Source organism: Schistocerca nitens, chromosome 1 (assembly GCF_023898315.1).
Source record: "Schistocerca nitens isolate TAMUIC-IGC-003100 chromosome 1, iqSchNite1.1, whole genome shotgun sequence".
In the NCBI taxonomy this organism is placed as follows: Eukaryota; Metazoa; Arthropoda; class Insecta; order Orthoptera; family Acrididae; genus Schistocerca; species Schistocerca nitens.
Genome location: NC_064614.1, coordinates 1,121,875,930 through 1,121,893,615, shown reverse-complemented (window position 1 = coordinate 1,121,893,615; position 17,686 = coordinate 1,121,875,930). Strand labels below are relative to the sequence as shown.

The window sequence follows — 17,686 nt, the reverse complement described above, 5'->3', positions numbered from 1 at the left end:
CTGATACTGGAAAAAGATGTAAAAAATGTTTTTTAAGAAAAATATTTATAATATATATATGATGTTTCCCCTCATCAGAAAGTAGCAATTATCATCCAGAACTTTACACAGTCCAGGTGTCCAATGTTATGATATCATATGAATCCTTACCCCATTTTCAAATTTTCGAAATCAGCAATTTCAAGCATGTTGGAATTGGTATATGTTTCACATAAATGTGAGATGACCAGGTAAAAGCATGATAAATTTGGTATCTATCACTTTGCAAACAACTTGCAATGCATATCATATTTGAAAGATTTTTATGTGATACCAGATGAATGGTATAAATCACGTCTAAGGCCTCTGAAGAATTCCTAGAGTTAAAATGATATCCTTAATACTTAATCTATCAGGTTAATCTTGCTCCAAGATGCCTCATTGTGTAGATGTTATACAAAGTCACAGAATGCACCACTGTTGATTAACTGTCTCTCTCTGTTTCTAAGGATATATGTAATACAATGGGTGACAAGAAATCTCTTCTCTCTATAAAGGATATCCCTAATATACTAGACGACAGGAAATCTCTTTTGTGTTAGTCACATGAGTATATGGCAGCAAAGTGCTTTTAAAATGTTCCCAAGCTGTCATTTATTATAGTTAATATAAAGTTATGAACTTTTACTTTCCTATCCTACAAAAGCGGGCCACTGACAGATTTATGAAGTTTTGCAATAAGCAGTATGAGCTGCATATAATTTACAATAATCAGACTATGTACCACTTTCACACAAAACAGAAAATGAGATTACAAAAAGATAGAAAACACTTTATTTACAAAAATGTATAACGGAGAAATTTAAAACACTTTTTCAACTACACAAACATAACAGTCCGCTAAAACTTAATAATATCTCCTTATCTAAAAATGGAAACCACAAATAGCACAATAATTGAGCACTTCTTTTGTTGTGGACTAAAATTTTAAACACCAGTGCCATAAATAATATCTGCCTCCATATTACACACTATTGTCCTTGTTGTTAACTTCTTGATTTGATACCATAAAATTTCCCTTTCACTTCAATAATGAAGGTACGAATTTGCATTGGATTGAGTGTAATGGTGAGATCATCATCATCATAATAATAATAAGAGGATGAATGATGAGAGTAAGTATCACGATGAATATCATTTGATTCTACTCTCCATTTCAGACGTTTCGAATCAGACAGCCATTGATTTGCTCCAAGAGTTGTTTCACGAGCAGATTTAATCGAAAATGGAGCAAAGACATCCTGCAGAGAAACAAGCACATAGATTAGGCACAACAAATTATTGCTTCCATGTTTTATTAATTTACACAGTAAACTATAAAATGAGGAAAACCTGCTACATATGTTTCAAAGCAGCAGTACATTAAGCTTAGTTTACACAAAAACATTTCCTTTACTATAAAAGTTCAGCTTGAGTGGGTGAGGATGAGAAACCACACATCAATCACTTAATTAGTTTAAGAATATTACAACAGGGGAAACATACACGGATCACCCATTTCATTTTCTGCATGGCATTTTAGACATTCTGATGATTAACTTCTAATCATAACCAAATGCATAGGATGTGATAGTCTGAATCAAGAAGCTCAAATGTTAATGAATCCACTGGAATATCCTACAATGGTTATACAAGCATATTCAAATCAGCAACTAGTGCAAGAATGACAATAACTCACTGCATTTAGGACAAGTATATCTAAACACAAAAAGAACATATGAAGAGCAAACAAGCTGCAATGATTAGAAGTGTGAAAATATACAACGTAAAATCACTCTTTCTGATGGATTTTACTCTTTACAAAGTATTTCATTTCATTTTCATTTCACTTACTTTTCATTTCATTCGTACAGAACAACGCTTGATGATATGGTAGCCAGAATATGTGATAAATGTTTTTTTTTTTAACTGCACTGATGGACTCTTATAAGGTACACAGTATCACATATCAAACATTTGCTTGAGGAGAAAATAGATATTTCAGGAACAAAATATATAATTCAGGAATTTTGCAATAAAAGCTATTAAAAATTCAAATATGCATAAGAAATGGTAGTGATGTGTTCTTCTGGGTAGCACTGAATTCTCCTGTTAAACATTGTAGGCTGTGACACTGGCAATCTGTATGGGAACCATACTATCACCCTTACACATGTCTTTGTTCAAGTTTCATACTTTGTACAAGTGAGATACAAAAATGTACAAGCTAAGAATTTAGCTCAATTGCTGTCAAAAATGAGTGAAAACCAAATCCAAGTTGGTAATTATACCAGCAGCAATTTATAGTACATCTTGATGATATAGGCAGTGCTGTTGCTGTTGACAAAATCAATCTTAAGATGGAACTGATGCAACTCTCCATACTATCCTGTCAAACTCTTTTCACCTCTGCATAACTGTTGCACTCTACATTTATCTGGATCTGTTTACTGTGTTCAAGTACTCATCTCCTTCTGAAATCCTAGTGACAGTGAAACTGAAAAATTTCTCAATAAGAGTCATGAATCAAGCTATTATATAAGTGATTATCTGTGCAGAATTTGACAGTTGGTCAAGTGATGACGGTTTGTCCCAAAACTACAATTTGGCTGGTGAATGCAGTGGTGTGCACGATAGCAAATTGGGTGCTGTTGTTTGGAGAAGTGTGCATTACCTAGTGAGAATAACATTACAGAAAAAATAGTTAACTATTCAAAGCACCCAATCACCAGAAACAGTGCAATTTTTCCTTCTATTTTAAGTGGTCAACTTCTACAGACCATTGCAGACAAAACATATACACATATTGTATCAAAAGTTGCTTTTTGCACATTACACAAGAATTCTATAAGGAATGACTGAAGAAATGAGACTGTAAATGAATTGAAAATATTTTCAGGAGGTGGTGCCCCACAGCTTATAAATATTTGACAAATGTCATGTTAATTGACTGACTATCCTAAGGTTCGTAAAAGTATTTGCAGTATCATATTATGTGAAATATAAAAATCATTTCTGTAAATTGATAAAACCATGGATTAGACACTATTAACTTAAAATATAAATTATTTATTATAATATAAATAAATTGTGGTAGGTAGTGCACTTGTTAACGCTATAATTGCAATTGCCATCAATGTTGTGATATGGATCTGTTCACAACATTACCACCAAATACAGTTATAACACGAATGACTGCACTACCTAGCACAGTTTTATACACTGACTATTTAATTTATGTTACAGTATGATTATAGGTTTTATCATCTGACATTAATGGTTTTATATTTTGCCAAACATGATGCAGCAGATATTTTTATGAACCTGAGGATGGTCAGTCAACTGAAACTGGTTCTGTCATCATCAAAAACTTTTTCAGCAGCTCAGGGTGGTAACATGGCATTTTTCAAATTGAAAATACTTTCGGGACCAAGGCTGTTGATTCAAAGCCCCTATACCAGTAAACTATTTATTGAGTTAATTACAATGTATATTATTTGGATGTGTTTTCAGTTCATAGATTCATACAAATGTTTTGTATGTTATGTGTAAGCCCTCCATCAAAGACTCACATATTCCAAAGTTGCCCGAGTAAGGTACAAAATTCTTTACTGCACCTGAAGATAACATTCTTGTAACACTTTACTCGGAGCCACCGCATTACCACAGACAAAACCACAGTATGTTCTCACAGATGCATCACCTTCAAAAAGTACAATCCATAAAAACCAGCAAAATGGGGCATGTGTATTTATGTTCTAGCTAAGCTGACTCAGGTAATACACCATTACAGCAGCCCTACCACCAGTGTGCTGATGAGACCAGACCTTTAATTGAAAACTCAAATAATTTTTAATTTGTCCAATGAATTATTGTAGAATTCATACGGCTCATGTTTCCACATGTTCATTGATAGGTTCTATACGTGTAATATTCTACATATTAGTACAGCAAAATATGATACCGGTGCTGACTGAGCGCTTGCCTCAATGTTGATAAACAAAAAGCAGATTACAAAGAGCAACTACTATGTAACATTAAGGTTTGGTCTAAACATCACTGAAGCAGTAGAGAAAAGCATTCTTCTGATTCCTTGAGGTGCCTTTGGTAAACAATTTTAGACTGTATAATAAATGACAAAAAAACAAGGTAGTTAAAATAGTGTTCACACCTTCAGCACATGAATAAAATTAACTAAGATACTTGTTCCCAAAGTTAGAAGGAGCATGCCAGAACTAAGTGGTCATCTATCATTTACAGACACTGAAGAATGGCTAAGAAGCTGGAAACGCTTTGTTACTGTTTCCCTAACAAGAAGAGAGAAGACTGTGTTGAATGAAGTGACTGCTTGGCACCAAGCGGATCAGGTGAAAACTTTGTTTTACTGCAAGACACACACACACAAAATCCAGAACTTCATCCTAACAGATTCTGAGATGTATCATACTTTGCAGGAACATACTAATGATGAATCTTGATCAATATTGTATTTTTTTTAAAATCATGAATCAAAAGAAACTTGTTAGTGTGCATGTGTGTGTATGTGGATGGCTTTGTTTCATATTGACTGCTGGGTGCCACCAGGAGCAAAACAACAGGTTAGTAAAGAATTAACACACTTAAATTTGCACACACAACTGACTTTTCTTATAAATTTAATAAAGAGTCAGCTTCCTGTACCAAGTATTGTATTAATTCTACAATGATCTACAAAACTGATTTTGCAGGTAGTTAAGAATAAAACAACACACTAAATCATGTGACAAATGCTGCAGTGTTTCTTTTTTCCCCCCCGAGCTGTCTTTATATGGTGTGTGAATAATAGAAATGCAATTAAGTTAAAATTAGTATCCATTTCCCAAACTTAATGTAATGATGATGCTTAAGAACAATAGTAACAGTTTTTGTCGAAGTAGAGATCAGTCCCAAGTTAACAGTGACATGATCAAATGCAGATACAGCTGAATCATTGCAAAATGAAACAATGAAAGTTCATGACCAAAACAACATAAATAGCAATGTATTCTCAAACTAAGACCTCGAAAAATCATTACACATCTATCTAAATGACATCAATCTTCTTGCTAACATTTGAATAGAAAGTTAGGAATGAACTGGATATGTTTTTTATACCAAGAAGCACGAGTAAACAATGCATCAAGAATCGTAATAATATGCTATATTAAATAACATATAAGAATAAAAAAATTAAACTTGGCTGGGATGTAACTGCAATTAGCATTAATTAAACCAACTGAAGTCACCTCACTTTAAACTGGATGTAAGAAAAAAGTATATTCTACTGATATTAATTAGTTTTAGATTAATAATTTAGATTCCCTTAGGTTAACTGCTTCAAAAAGCAATTTAAATAAATGTTGATCAATATGGGCAAATTTAATAGTATGAAAAAAACTTATGATAATTTTTATGGCCCCATTGCATTTTCAGTAATCTATGTAGTACTATCCTTCCAAACAATGGAAAATCCAGGATGGAATGTAACACCACCTCCAGTAACTCTCCACAGTTCCCGTTCCTTTACCACACAGTGCCCTGCTTGTCACTACTGATACCACTTCCCTGTACACTAACATTCCTAACGCCCATGGCCTTACCGGTACTGAACACTAAATTTCGCAACGCCCAACGGATTCCAAACCAACAACCTCCTTCCTAGTTGCCATGACCAACCACATCATCAACCACAATTATTTCTTCTTTAGAGGCATTACCTACAAACAAATCTGGGGTATGGCTATGGGCACCCACACGGCGCCATTCCATGCCAACCTATTCATGCGCCATCTAGAAGAATCCTTCCTAAAAACCCAGAATCCTAAACCCCTGACATTGTTCAGATTCACTGATGACATCTTTGTTTTATGGATTGAAGGTGAGAACACCCTGTCCACATTCCTCCAGAACCTCAACAACTTCACCCACATTTGCTTCACTTGGTCCTACTCAACCCACCAAGCCACCTTCCAAGATGTTGACCTCCACCTCAAAGATGGCTACATCAATACCTCCATCCATATCATACGAACCACCAGCACTACCTCACCTTCGACAGCTGCCAGCCATTCCATACCAAAAAATACCTTCTGTACAGCCTAGCCATCCATGGTCATTGCATCTGCTGTGATGAGTACTCCCTCTCAAAATATACCGAAGGTCTCACTGAAGCCTTCACTGGCCATAATTATCCTCCCAACCCTTTACAAAAACAAATCTCCCTTGCCTCATCTTTCCAGTCTCCCAGAACCTCCCAAAGCCACAGAGGAGCATCCTCCTCATAACTCAGAACCACCTAGGACTGGAGCAACTGAATTACAATTTTGGTAAACATTTTTGGAAACAGTGATCAATAGAGTATTATATTTTAACTAAAGTTCAATCTTGATCACAACACTTACGTCTCAATAACATAGGTGACCGGTTTCGGTTATATTTATATAACCATCTTCAGACCCATGGCTTCCTTGGAGGATGGTAGGCGGAGTTGACTTCGTAGCAGTTGAGGAGAGCTCCACCTACCATCCTCCAAGGAAGCCATGGGTCTGAAGATGGTTATATAAATATAACCGAAACTGGTCACCTATGTTAATGAGACATAAGTGTTGTGATCAAGACTGAACTTTAGTTAAAATATAACTGAATTACATTCTCCGCCAGCATTTTGATTACCTCTCGTCTTGTCCTGAAATGAGAAATGTCCTGCTCACTATCCTTCCCACCCCTCCCACAGTGGTATTCTGCCGTCCACCAAACCTACGCAATACACACATCCATCCTTACACACCCCCTTGCTCCCAATCCCTTACCTCATTGCTCATACCTCTGTAATAGACCTAGATGTAAGACCTGTCCCATACATCCTTCCACCACCATCTACTCCAGTCAAGTCACTATAATCAACTATCCCAACAAAGGCAGGACTACGTGTGAAACCAGTCACAGTCTACAAGCTAGGCTGCAATCACAGTGCTGCTGCATTCTATGTAGGCATGACAACCAACAAGCTGTTTATCCACATGAATGGCCACCGACAAACTGTGGCCAAGAAACAAGTGGACCACTCTGTTTTTGAACACGCTGTGAAACAAAATATCCTTAATTTCAATGACGGCTTCACAACCTGTGCCATATGGATCCTTCCCACCAACACCAGCTTTTCTGAACTGTGCAGGTGGGTACTTTCCCTGTGATACATCCTACATTCCCATAACCCTCCAGGCCTCAACCTTTGTTAGTCACTGTCCTCACCCATTCAGCCCCTTCCCTGTTCCCATTCCACCACTACACAGTCGCCATTCCACCACCATACCCAGTATTTTCATTTCTCTCCTTTTCCATTACTTACTCCCCCCCCCCCCCCCACACACACACACACACCCTCCATACAGCTCTCATATAACCATATAACCTGCAGCACTTCACTGTCCACCACCCCCACCATACTATCCCTCCCCGTTCCCGTCCCAGCCTCCTCCTTATCCCATCCTGTCGCCACTCTCATCATGCACTCGTGCTGCTGCTCGCAGTGTGTTTTCAGCTGCCTGAGACTGCAGTTGTGTGTGTGAGTTGCATTTGCATATGAGTGTGTGTGCGTGCATGTGTGAGTATATGTGTGGCTATTGTTGATGAAGGCCAATGGCCGAAAGCTTTAATTGTCTGAGTATTTTTGTTGTGCCTATCTGCGACTGACCATCTCCGCTATATGTTAGTACTATCCTTTGCCATTCAAAGTGTGCACACAAAGAAATAATATTAGAAATACATCAGAAAACTGATTTCAGCAACAACACATCGAAAACTAACAGGTTGCATAATTTCCTCATAAAATTACCTTAAGATTGATGGTAACTGGTTTTGACAAATTAGGGTCATCAGTTTTTTCCAGAATGTGTTCAATACGCAAAAGCAGTGCTGTACCCTTCCACTGTTCCAGTGTAAGTATTTGCACGTTTGGTGGCAAGCTCTTCTTCAGTCCAGAATACTGAAACAGATTTAAGGATGATGATGATTAAAAATGTAAAATTATGCCACAGTTGATTCCACAGTAACAGTCATTAAGGTGCGACCTCATTCAAAGGTACTCTAGGTCCCAGGCTCACTTTGGGCCAACTTGGCATCCTCTAACCGCATTTGGACAACATCATGACATTGTACAGGCATAGATTGTTCTGCTGTTGTTGCTATGCTAAAACCTAAAATATCTGATTTTTTAAGAAGTTAAATAAATTTAACACCTTAATGTAAAATCCTGTGTTATCTTGTTTTTAGTTACTTCAACAGAAATTTAAAATCCCATATATACTTGTGCAACTTGAAAAGAGACCTTTGAAACACTAAAACTCCGCTTATATCCACTTCAGCAGTAACAGTCACTACAGAACATCTGGTACTACATTTGTATCCTGACTGTCAAGTTTTGGTTGAGGTGGTTGCCACCAGAAATTGTCTTTACTGTGTGCAGCTTTGGACATTCGACAACAAAAAGCAGGCTTTCAGACACACTCCTACATTGTTGTATAGGCAACACTTTCAAAAACAGATAGCTATAGTGATTCTGAGTTTGACACTGAATTTCACAGCTTAGAAAATTAAGAAGAATGTGATATTATTTCATTAGAGACTGACATTGGTGACAGTTCATCAGTTGAGCAACAAGTGCTCGTCAGTGTTACAAGATAAATACATCCACTGTGCTTGAACCAGCTCTCAAGGAGTTATGTTCACAGGAAATCTTTGTGAAATACATGGATAGGCTATGTTGAAACTAAAAAATATCTTCAAGTTCCATGATATTTTAGTCAAAGTCCAGTGTATGAGTATACTCGGGATTTTATTATTCGTGATATTCAAAAATTTTTAATTCATTATGTCGAGCTTCAAGAGCCTTCTTTATATGTCCCAGAAGTAGACAACATTGCATCAGAACTACCAATAGCACTGGGAGAGCCAGCCACAACAAAAATCTTCCGTCTGGTGCGCAAGATGTATGAGACATGCAAAGCAGCTTCAGATATCAAAAAGAATGTAATAACTGGGTAGTTACATGAGTAACTGAATGACTCTCAGTGATTGTTTTTGCTCTTTAAGCATCGAAAAGATCAAGAGTCATGCTAAAAGACAAAAAATTTAATACTGTATTTTCTACATAAGCAAAGGAACAAAATTTATTTAATTTAATAGTTTAAGTTTCATTCATATAATGACACCTAATGCAACAAAAAACTTTTTGGTAACAGAATGACATAATTAAGACATTAATATTGTTCTCATTTATAATGCAACAATAATTCACCTCACCCATTCCCCACAAGAAACACCAAAATTTTATTGTGAAAAGGAATAAATGGGAAACAAGATGGTATAGAAGATAAATGCATTAAACTAATATTTTACTAACAAAAAAATGCTGGTAACAGAATGACACTTAATAGTAATGGAATGACACTTTCACTTGAAAATTATCAGTTTTATTATGCACTGCTGATTGGGTAGGGAAAATGGTACTTAGTGCAGCTACTTTCTCTACAATTTGGTCTTTTTCTCTTCCTTTGAGGGAAATGTAAATATCTTTTCATTTGCATCATTCTTTCTAAGATATTAAATTTCGTAACTATCTTAAACATAAATCAGCAACCCCACAAAAAATCTTTATCTGTTTTTTCCAGCAGAGGAAACCAGAGCAAAATCCCCTTGATGCAAGGCCGTCTGATTGATCAGATCCTGTGAATTTTCTTTGGCTGAAGATCGCTTTTGAAATTGTGTACAAACCTCTGGGGAGATAGCAAGTAATGCTGGTACTCAATAGAATATGGAGCGGAAGGTGTAACAGCACAGATGGTTTCGGTCTGCTCTACTGGAACTATTCCAATCCACATTTGATCCAATTCCTTCTTATTCTCTGCAATTTGCAAGGCAGAGATATAAAAAATGTTTATGCCTTGACATCTTTCACATGCAATTTTTGCAAAGTCCTCAGCACCAGGTAGTATGTGTTTCCCAACTTTGCAGATAATCCCGACTGCACACTATCTTGACTGTCATGTTTTGGTTGAGGTGGTTGCCACCAGAAATTGTCTTTACTGTGTGCAGCTTTGGACACTCTACAACAAAAATCAGACACCTTTGCCGTGTGATGTGGCACAGAAGTCTCATGAAATATTTATTCCATAGCATTCTCTGAAAAATGTCAAGTCGGCAAACAAGAAATGCTTCTTAAATTGACTGGCTGCACCATTACTCATGAATGTGACAGATTCTACCTCTGGGTTCGTGGATATAATGTGCTCAACAATCTTACTTAGGAAAGCATGCACTGAATATTTATTATGATCAAGTTCATCACTAACAATAGTACAAGAATATCCATTTTTTTGTGAGTCCCAAACACATGCTGTAAACAAAATGATTTGTGGTTTTGACCAATGGGTGCTCTGGACTTCATTCTGCAGTTGAACAGTATAATTTTCTGCGAAATCTACTTGCACCAGGATGTCCTTGTTTGCAGAATTCTTTTTGTTTTCAAAAAAATTTTGATTGTTGTCTTTTAATAAATGTATGTTGTAAGAATTGGGGTAGCATGTTTCAAAGAGCATCAAGATTCTGACCTGCAGTACCATGAATCTCTTTCAGAGTGAATCACTGGTTCACTGTTAAAAATCATAGAGGAAGACCAACAGATGAATACACTAAGCAGATTCAGAAGGATGTAGGTTGCACTAGTTATTTGAAGATGAAGAGGCTTGCACAGGATACAGTAGCATGGGGAGCTGCAGCAAATCAGTCTTTGAACTGAAGACCATAACAACAACATGCAAAATTTGGAAAAAAAAGAGGAAAAAAAAAAGAAGTTACGTTTAAGGGTTAAAAATCTAATTGCACCATTTCTGTTGTTGTCTCCAACAGAAGGAGAACAACTGTTGTACAGAAAATTATGGTAAAAACACAGTCTAATTTACAAAACATGTCACTAAGCAATAAAAACAGTGACTACCTCAAACTGGTTATGATGTTCATGACAATGGATTTTTTTAAAACAATATAAAGATCATGGTCCTGTCCCCTTATATCAATGAATGGCAGTGACACACATAGTATTTCAGTTATTTTTTACGCTTCCCCTTTCCCATTTTTCCTTGTCATTATCAAAACTAACCATAATGTTAGGATGAGTATTAACTATAAAGAAAGTCAACAAGCTGAAGAAATGAAATTTAGATAGTAGAAAGTACTGTCCAATATTTATGATTGGTTATAAATCAGTCCTAATCTTTAAATGTTAAAACAGATGTTCAAATGTAAATAAGGTAGATGTACCTCCATCTTGTATGTCTCTCGCCACTGCTCAAAACAAATATCATCTGCTGGAGCAAGGAATATCCAGGGAGCTAACACTTTCTGTTGGATTAGCATTCGCTCTTGAGCAGCCAAAGAAATGTTCTTAAATGTCTTTATGGCACCTCCTACAATGTAGTGTTGTCCTCTTGCAATGAGGCCTTTGCCATATGCAGTTTCATTCAGTGCTTCACCCACACCAAATGCATCATCGTGGAGTAGTCGACGATGCACCTAATGGAAAGAAAAATAACAAAGTTATTCTTCCATGAGTTGAAACCTATTGTATTACAGTCAGAATATGAAAATGGTTTACCACAACATTTTCAATATCATGTTTTTCTGCTGATATTATTATCAAGTTCAATTACACTTACAAAATTTTAGCTTTAACCTGTTAGAGATTATAATCTTACACACAAAAAAATACATGAATAAAGAGAAAAAATACTGCATTTTACCTACACAAACATAAAAATCTTTACTATTTTCAATATTATGAATAGGATAGTAGTCAATATCAGTAAAATGAAAATGCCTGTACACTGAAAGGACAGTCTGTATATGTGTGTGTGTGTGTGTGTGTGTGTGTGTGTGTGTGTGTGTATACCTGTAATTTTTTCCCCCCTAAGGTAAGTCTTTCTGCTCCCGGGATTGGAATGACTCCTTACCCTCTCCCTTAAAATCCACATTCTTTCGTCTTTCCCTATCCTTCCCTCTTTCCTGATGAAGCAATCTTGGGTTGCAAAAGCTTGAAATTTGTGTGTGTGTTTTTTATTGTGTCTATCTAACAATCTTTCTCATTTGGTGAGTTACAGCATCTTTGTTTTTATATATATAATTTTTTTTTTTCCAAACGCATCTCACACACACGACTGCAGTCTCGGGCAACTGTAGTCACACTGCGAGCAAGAGCACCAATGCATGGTAGGAGTGGAAACTGGGTGGTGGTAAAGGGGAGGCTGGGGCATGGAGAAGGATAGTAGGGTAAGGGTGGCAGACAGTGCAGTGCTGCTGGGGAGCACGCAGGGACGAGGCGGATAGAGGGTAGGGCAGCTATGTGGAGTCAGGAAGTTAGATGGTGGGCAGGGGAGAGGTGGGGAAGGGTGGGGTAGCAGAAAAGGAGAGAAGTAAAAATACTGGTGCAATGGTGGAATGCGGGCCAGATAGTGCTGGAATGGGAACAGAGATGCTGGATGGGTGAGGACAACGACTAATGAAGGTTGAGGCCAGTAGTGTTATGGAAACAAAGGATATATTGCAGGGAAAATTCCCACCTGCGTAATTCAGAAAAGCTGGTGTTGTTGGGACCGAAACATATGGCACAGGCTGTGAAGCAGTCATTGAAATGAAGGATGTCATGTTTGGCAGTATGCTCAGCAACAAGGTGCTCCACTTATTTCTTGGCCTCAGTTTGTCAGTGGCTATTTATGTGGTTGTCATGTCCACATAGAATGCAGCATAGTGGTTTAGCTTGCTAATCACATGCGTAGTTTCACAGGTATCCCTGCCTTTGTTGGGATAGGTGATGCTTGTGACCGGATTGGAGTAGGTGGTGGTGTGAGGATGTGTGGGGCTGGTCTTACATACAGGTCTATATACTCATCCATCCCTACACAACTCCTGCTTCCAACCCCATACCTCATGGCTTATACACCTGTAATAGACCTAGATGTAAGACCTGTCCCATACATCCTCCCACACTATCTACTCCCATCCAGTCACAAACATCACCTATCCCATCAAAGGCAGGGCTACCTGTGCAACCAGTCATGTGATCTACAAGCTAAACTGCAACAACTGTGTTGCATTTTATGTGAGCATGACAACCAACAAGCTCTCTGTCCGTATGGATGGCCACTGACAAACTGTGGCCCAAGAAACAAGTGGACCACCCTGTTGCTGAGCACGCTGCCAAACATGACATCCTTCAAAGTATTGTTACATTCCATCCTGGATTTTCCATTGTTTCATTTCTTGTGAGAAAGATATAACACTGGAGGTCATTTTAATTATTCAAAATATTTATATACCAAAGCAGAGTAGTCTAATCATTCTTCACCTCATCTTAACTTTTATGGACATCAAGCTGTTATACTTTACACATTATTAACTTTTTAGGAATAAATCATATTACCATTAGTTCTATCTCTCCATCCTTTATACTAGATCCTCCTTGAGCTCTGTCAGGTATGACTGCCAACTCTGCATCCTTGTCCCGTATGAGAATTCTTGTTGTCACAGGGTAGTAATTTCCTGCAACTGGTTCAGAGTTGCTGAGATTCCAAGTGGGTCGGTAATTACGCTTACGCCATAGGAGTTCTCTGCCATTTGAGTCAGTATAAAATACTCCTCGATTTTGAATTGAGGAACTAAACTTAGTAATTACTTCTTTGCCAATATTATCCCTGAAATTAAGGTAAGTGCTACTTAATATTTTATATGCATGAGCCATTTTACTTCCTACAGGAGATAAAAATGATAAAAGCATGGTAGGCACAAAAATTTAACTGAGTGTAAAAAGAGTTTAATGATTTTCTATGCAGATTAAAGGTATACAGAGTGTCTCAGCTTGCACAGATATTCAAATAGTTTTCATTATTTAAAGAGAAAAACAATCACAGTCTAAACACACTACGTAGGGCCACCAACAATTTTTGGATGTGGAAAAGTAGGTAAAAGTTACAAATTTGACAAAAATTGGCTAACTTTATTAAGGATGTGACAACATCTATTTCAAAAACAACATTATTGATTTAAACAAAATACTCTACCAAAAAAGGACACTTAAAAACAAAATTAACTGTTTGCATATAAGAAAAAAGGCAACGGCCTTGCCGCAGTGGATACACCGGTTCCCGTCAGATCACCGAAGTTAAGCGCTGTCGGGCGTGGCCGGCACTTGGATGGGTGACCATCCGGGCCGCCATGTGCTGTTGCTATTTTTCGGGGTGCACTCAGCCTCGTGATGCCAATTGAGGAGCTACTCGACCGAATAGTAGCGGCTCCGGTCAAAGAAAACCATCATAACGACCGGGAGAGCGGTGTGCTGACCACACGCCCCTCCTATCCGCATCCTCCGCTGAGGATGACACGGCGGTCGGATGGTCCCGATGGGCCACTTGTGGCCTGAAGACGGAGTGCATATAAGAAAAAAATTATTTCTTTAACCTTTATTCTAATGTCTGTCAAAATTGACTTGCTTCAAATGTGTTTTACCTTTTTATTCTTGTATAAAGAGAAAAAAATTCAATACACCACATAGATACTGATAGGAAATGAATGATTTTGGACATGAGATTCCTGTAATTAGATAATTTGTCTACAGTTTACAAACTTTCTAACATTACTAATAAATATGATAATGCATGTATTGAAAGTAAGATAAGATTAAAAAATTAGCATGTAACTGCACAGAAAATTACATTGGAATAATTAACACTTAATTCTTTGATTTTTTTGTTAAAAATGGTGTCATACAAACACTTTTACTTTCATCACTTTTACACTAGAGAGCATCTTTAATCTTGTTTCCGATTCTGAACTACTTTCTGGACCTGCAGAGCACCTGTCAACATAGCCTGGGAAAGTCTTGCCTTTTAGAAGTCTTTCTAATATACGGCAACCATAAGTCTCATTAGTTTCATTGGCCAACTTATTAGGTGCCATAACTCTTTTCTATTAATGCCTTTTTTGTTTTTGATTAAGTATTTCTTCCAGTGATGAAATCCCCTTTTTCTCAGATGTAAGTTTTTGATGACTTCTTGCTGACCAGCTCTTCGTTCCTCTTCATATTTTGTTTGTTCTTTTCTTCCTTTTTTCTTCTTCTGGACAGTTGGGGCATTTCTTATAACAGTGCACCAAAGAAAGCAAGAATATCTGTAAGATATCTTGTTGATGCAGGAAACCTTTCAATCTCAGCATTCCTGCGAGACAGAGCCAAAGCTGCTTTCACCACATTACATGACTGTGGACATTTTTATTCTCCCGTCATACTTTTCCTACCAATAAACTGGTTCCAATAACTGTCAATTGCAGTTTGTGTTGTATTTGAATTTTTGCTGGTTTCTAACAGGAGTAGTTTCCATTCACCTACTGGCTGACCACAATCAATATTCAGCAGTAATGATTTTGCAGTGATTCCAAAATCATTGAAACTTTCTGGTCAAGTTCTGTTACATGGTTGAAGACACTGGAACTGCTCCACATTCCTTGAACCTGCTGTGTTGTCTTTAAGATGAACATATTTACATGCATCAGTACAATATTTCTTAACAAGCATCTAGGACTGAAGCCCATCCTTTTCAAATAGCTTATGGTGAACTGCTGTAACAAAATCATCACAAAACAGTCTTGTTGAGGCAGAAAATTGGAGTCTTGTGAATTATCATCTGACATTTCACAAGTCTTCAATGCTAATGATTCACAATGTCTTCCTAGCAACACTTTAACAAGTCTCTTTATTTCACTGTGAAGCAAATGTATCAATGGCTCCTATTTCCGAAATGCTCCAGTGAACTGGGTAAAAATGTGTGCGTTGTATTTGAGGTGAATACTACAAGCCTACATCATTAAGTATATTTTTTCTTACAAGATAAACTTGTTCGTTAAGCAGTCTCATTACTTTATTAACATTGGGGCTATCACTCCCAGATATTAAGAGTTCATACAATGAAAGGTTTGCTGAAACTAATGTGCTTATAAGTTTACCAACAATATCCTCAGATATTGTTTTACCAATGAAAAATGTCAATAAATAATGGCTCACAATTTTATTCTGAGATGCTGACCAATAGTGAACCACCATTTCTCACTTCTCTGTACCAGCATTCTTTGTTGTTTCACCAAAAAACAGTGATTAATACACATTATTAATGTCATTAAGCAGCTGCTCCTTAAAATACGATTCTAGGGCTTTAGTCAGAATGTGCTAGAATTTAGTTCTATTCAAACTGAGGCCTTGTGGAACAGCTTCAGGAAACAGACTCAAGAAGATCACAAATGCCTTGACAGGCAGCAGCTCAAAATTTGAACAAAAGCTTTTTAAACACATACAGTATTAGTACAGCAATACTGATGCTGTCTTTGACATTATGTAACTTTGCTGTTTCAAAAGACTGTGATGAACCGCCACTTTTCACAGAGGTTGCTGAGCTCCACAATGCAGATTTAATATGGAAGCTGTGGTGGTGCCATTTTTATACAAAATAACTGTTTGTGTCTTGATGTCACTGCATTTTGGTTCAGAGCCTGAAAGCCTTTCTTTTCCACATTTAAGACAGTATCACACATGACACAAAGCACTTCATGATCACTGTGCTTTTTTATTTATTTTATTTGCTCATTCAGACAACTTGGCTCCTGTTCCAGGTGGAACCAGTCACTTCTCACAGAACATCTGCCCACTGTCCCGAGATCTTGCTAGATTACCAGATTCAAATTTGTACAAACACTTTTCCAGCAAATCTCTCTCTCTCTCTCTCTCTCTCTCTCTCTCTCTCTCTCTCTTACACACATACACACACACCCCAAGTCATTGAAATCACCTCAGAAGGCAGTAAAAAACATTTTTTGACGTGAGCATAAAAACTGTGATATTTTAACACAGAAACCATTTCAGAAATAGTTGCTTCAGTTTCTGGGTCTGTAGCACATCCATTTTTAAGCACTGACCCCATGTCAGGTTTATCTGCATTCTGATGCAATAACATATTTTAAAAGTATTTTGCATGTTTTGATTACATTATTTTCTAGTGAACTTGGCACAAATTTCCTGAAATTATTTACAACTGAACCCAGATGATATTTTTATGTGGAATATCTAACAATAATAATAATAATAATAATAATAACAACAACAACAACAACAACAACAACAACAATAATAAAAGGAAGAGTGACACGTGTCAATCATCTCTAAAAGAGTTAGCAAGTTTCGTAATTGAAATGTAGCCATTAAAGCTGGTTTTCTTTTAAGGTGACAAACTTGATCTGTTAGTAACACTGCAATGTATCTGCATAAACAGGTCAAAAGGTGGTCAAATACAAATTGTCTGTAGATAGTAACATGCAGATAAGTATGAAGGATATTGTTAATGACAATGAACCCCTTGAGTGTAAGGTTGCAAAAGGCCAATGATGTTAAAGAAGGCATTCAATGGCCCACACATTGTCTGACTTGAAAACTACAATATTGGCTGCTAATGGCAACAGAGGGTGCGACTGGAGGTATATAGTGGTGAGCACAGCATGAGGCTATAAAGCGTAGTTGAAATGCTTAGTCGACAAGTAACTGGCAACGGTACTACAGTGTAAG

At 37.1% G+C, this 17,686-nt stretch overlaps 1 protein-coding gene and 1 pseudogene across 2 annotated transcripts in view; one reads left to right on the top strand and one right to left on the bottom strand.

Annotated features, from left to right (window-relative positions):
* Positions 1-785: 785 nt before the first annotated feature.
* The window catches only part of LOC126199174 (lysosomal alpha-mannosidase-like), a 152,897-nt gene continuing 135,996 nt past the window's right edge, over positions 786-17,686 (bottom strand). For both annotated transcript variants that reach the window (XM_049935946.1, XM_049935954.1), the window contains exons 14-17: positions 13,508-13,778; positions 11,353-11,604; positions 7,871-8,020; positions 786-1,280 (exon numbers count right to left, since the gene is read on the bottom strand). In XM_049935946.1, coding sequence (XP_049791903.1) covers positions 1,026-1,280; positions 7,871-8,020; positions 11,353-11,604; positions 13,508-13,778 — 928 coding nt within the window. In that variant the 3' untranslated portion in view covers positions 786-1,025. The remainder of the gene's footprint in view (positions 1,281-7,870; positions 8,021-11,352; positions 11,605-13,507; positions 13,779-17,686) is intronic.
* LOC126208520 (5S ribosomal RNA) lies at positions 14,195-14,312 on the top strand (annotated as a pseudogene).